Source organism: Sebastes fasciatus, chromosome 24 (genome assembly GCF_043250625.1).
Source record: "Sebastes fasciatus isolate fSebFas1 chromosome 24, fSebFas1.pri, whole genome shotgun sequence".
NCBI lineage: Eukaryota > Metazoa > Chordata > Actinopteri > Perciformes > Sebastidae > Sebastes > Sebastes fasciatus.
Genome location: NC_133818.1, coordinates 57,501 through 60,000, shown reverse-complemented (window position 1 = coordinate 60,000; position 2,500 = coordinate 57,501). Strand labels below are relative to the sequence as shown.

At 55.3% G+C, this 2,500-nt stretch overlaps 1 protein-coding gene across 8 annotated transcripts in view; it reads left to right on the top strand.

Annotated features, from left to right (window-relative positions):
- LOC141762731 (formin-like protein 2) overlaps positions 1 to 2,500 on the top strand; it is a 24,741-nt gene that overhangs the window by 3,461 nt on the left and 18,780 nt on the right. For all 8 annotated transcript variants that reach the window (XR_012592883.1, XM_074626757.1, XM_074626762.1 and 5 more), the window contains exons 5-6: positions 843 to 926; positions 2,097 to 2,240. Coding sequence is in view for 7 of the 8 variants with exons in the window: in XM_074626757.1 (XP_074482858.1) it covers positions 843 to 926; positions 2,097 to 2,240 (228 nt within the window). In the remaining variant the exon portion in view is untranslated. The remainder of the gene's footprint in view (positions 1 to 842; positions 927 to 2,096; positions 2,241 to 2,500) is intronic.

The following is a 2,500-nucleotide window of genomic DNA, read 5'->3' as shown; positions in this document are numbered from 1 at the left end:
CATGGTCTCTCGTGTGTCTCATGGTCTCTCGTGTGTCTCCTGGTCTCTCGTGTGTCTCATGGTCTCTCGTGTGTCTCCTGGTCTCTCGTGTGTCTCCTGGTCTCTCGTGTGTCTCATGGTCTCTCGTGTGTCTCATGGTCTCTCGTGTGTCTCCTGGTCTCTCGTGTGTCTCATGGTCTCTCGTGTGTCTCCTGGTCTCTCGTGTGTCTCCTGGTCTCTCGTGTGTCTCCTGGTCTCTCGTGTGTCTCACGGTCTCTCGTGTGTCTCACGGTCTCTCGTGTGTCTCCTGGTCTCTCGTGTGTCTCCTGGTCTCTCGTGTGTCTCCTGGTCTCTCGTGTGTCTCCTGGTCTCTCGTGTGTCTCACGGTCTCTCGTGTGTCTCACGGTCTCTCGTGTGTCTCCTGGTCTCTCGTGTGTCTCCTGGTCTCTCGTGTGTCTCATGGTCTCTCGTGTGTCTCACGGTCTCTCGTGTGTCTCACGGTCTCTCGTGTGTCTCCTGGTCTCTCGTGTGTCTCCTGGTCTCTCGTGTGTCTCCTGGTCTCTCGTGTGTCTCATGGTCTCTCGTGTGTCTCCTGGTCTCTCGTGTGTCTCATGGTCTCTCGTGTGTCTCATGGTCTCTCGTGTGTCTCCGCTGTTCAGACTCAGACTCCAACACAAACTCCAGTGAAGCACCAAAACCTCTTGGTTGTATCTAGTGAAGCTGTTAAACAGTGTTGGCCGCGGTCGGAGGACGCGGGGGAGACCGTAGCTTTGGTCTCCAGGACCGGAGTCTCTGCTCCTCTGCCTGCCTTCACTCACACACCGTGCTCCTTCTCTCTCTCTGACCTGTCTGTCTCTCTGCAGGTGGGTCAGAGAGTTCCTGAATGAGGAGAATCGAGGTCTGGATGTTCTGGTCGAGTATTTGTCCTTCGCTCAGTACGCCGTCACGTGAGTCTCAAAAAATACTAAAGACTTCATATATATCCCTCCACCCCTCCATCCATCCATCCATCCATCCACCCCTCTACCCCTCCATCCATCCATCCATCCACCCCTCTACCCCTCCATCCATCCATCCACCCGTCCATCCATCCATCCATCCACCCCTCTACCCCTCCATCCATCCATCCACCCCTCCATCCATCCACCCCTCTACCCCTCCATCCATCCATCCACCCCTCCATCCATCCACCCCTCTACCCCTCCATCCATCCATCCACCCCTCCATCCATCCATCCATCCACCCCTCTACCCCTCCATCCATCCATCCACCCCTCCATCCATCCATCCATCCACCCCTCTGCCCCTCCATCCATCCATCCACCCGTCCATCCATCCATCCATCCATCCACCCCTCCATCCATCCATCCATCCATCCATCCACCATCCATCCACCCCTCCATCCCTCCATCCATCCATCCATCCATCCATCCATCCCTCCTTGCCGCCATCCATCCATGAAAACCACAAACAGGATCTGTGACGAGGGACAACCCCTGGCGAAGGCCAACGCCCACCGGAGATGAGGACACGGACGCAGCTCTCACTTCGGTTATAGAAGGACCGGATGACTCGTAACAACGACCCCGGTACCCCATACTGGGGGACACGGTCGTAAGCCTTCTCCTAGTCCCCAAAACACATGTAGACTGGATGGACAAACTCCCATGACCCCTCCAACAGCCCCGCGAGGTTGAAGAGCCGGTCCAGCGGTCCACAGCCAGGACGGAGTCCACATTGTGTCTCCTGGATCTGAGGTTCTATCGGTCGGAGTCTCCTATCCAGCGGTGTGATACCCGATAGTTGGAGCACACCATCCTGCCCCCCTTTTTAAAAATGGGAACCACCACCCCAGTCTGCCATTCCACAAGAACTGTCCCCGACGTCCATGCAACACTGAAGAGACACGTCAGTAAAGACAGTCCAACACTGTCCAACCATGTCCAGGACCTTCAGCCTCTCAGGGCGATTCTCATCCACCCTGGCGCCTTGCTGCCAAGGAGCTTTCTGACTACCTCGGCGACCTCTAACAAGGATATGGACAAGTCTTCCTCATGAGCACCACTCAGGTTCCCACGGGGTGGCGGTTCCAAATAGTTGGTTTGTTTGTCTGTTCAGGTTCGACGGAGAGCAGTCGGAGACCGGAGGTGAGGTCTCGTCCATAGACTCTCCCTGGAGTCGGTCTATAGAGGATCTCCATGGTGACTGCAGCCTCCCCTCGCCGTCCTCATCTGTTCCCCGAGCAGCTCGACACTCCATCAGGTAACAGATATACTAAAGAGATAATGTACAGCGAGCCGGTCATTGTTTCCGCTTCGCTCCGCGGAGGTCTCTCATCGTCCTGTCGGGGTTTATTTTACAACAATGACCCGCTAGATGAACATTATCCTGATTATCACACGGCTACTGACTGAAGACATCAATAATCAGACACAAAAACAGTCCTCCAGAGTCCCACATCAGAGCTGTGTCCATAGCAACGGTCTGTTACACATAGCAACGGTCTCTTGTACGAAGCAACG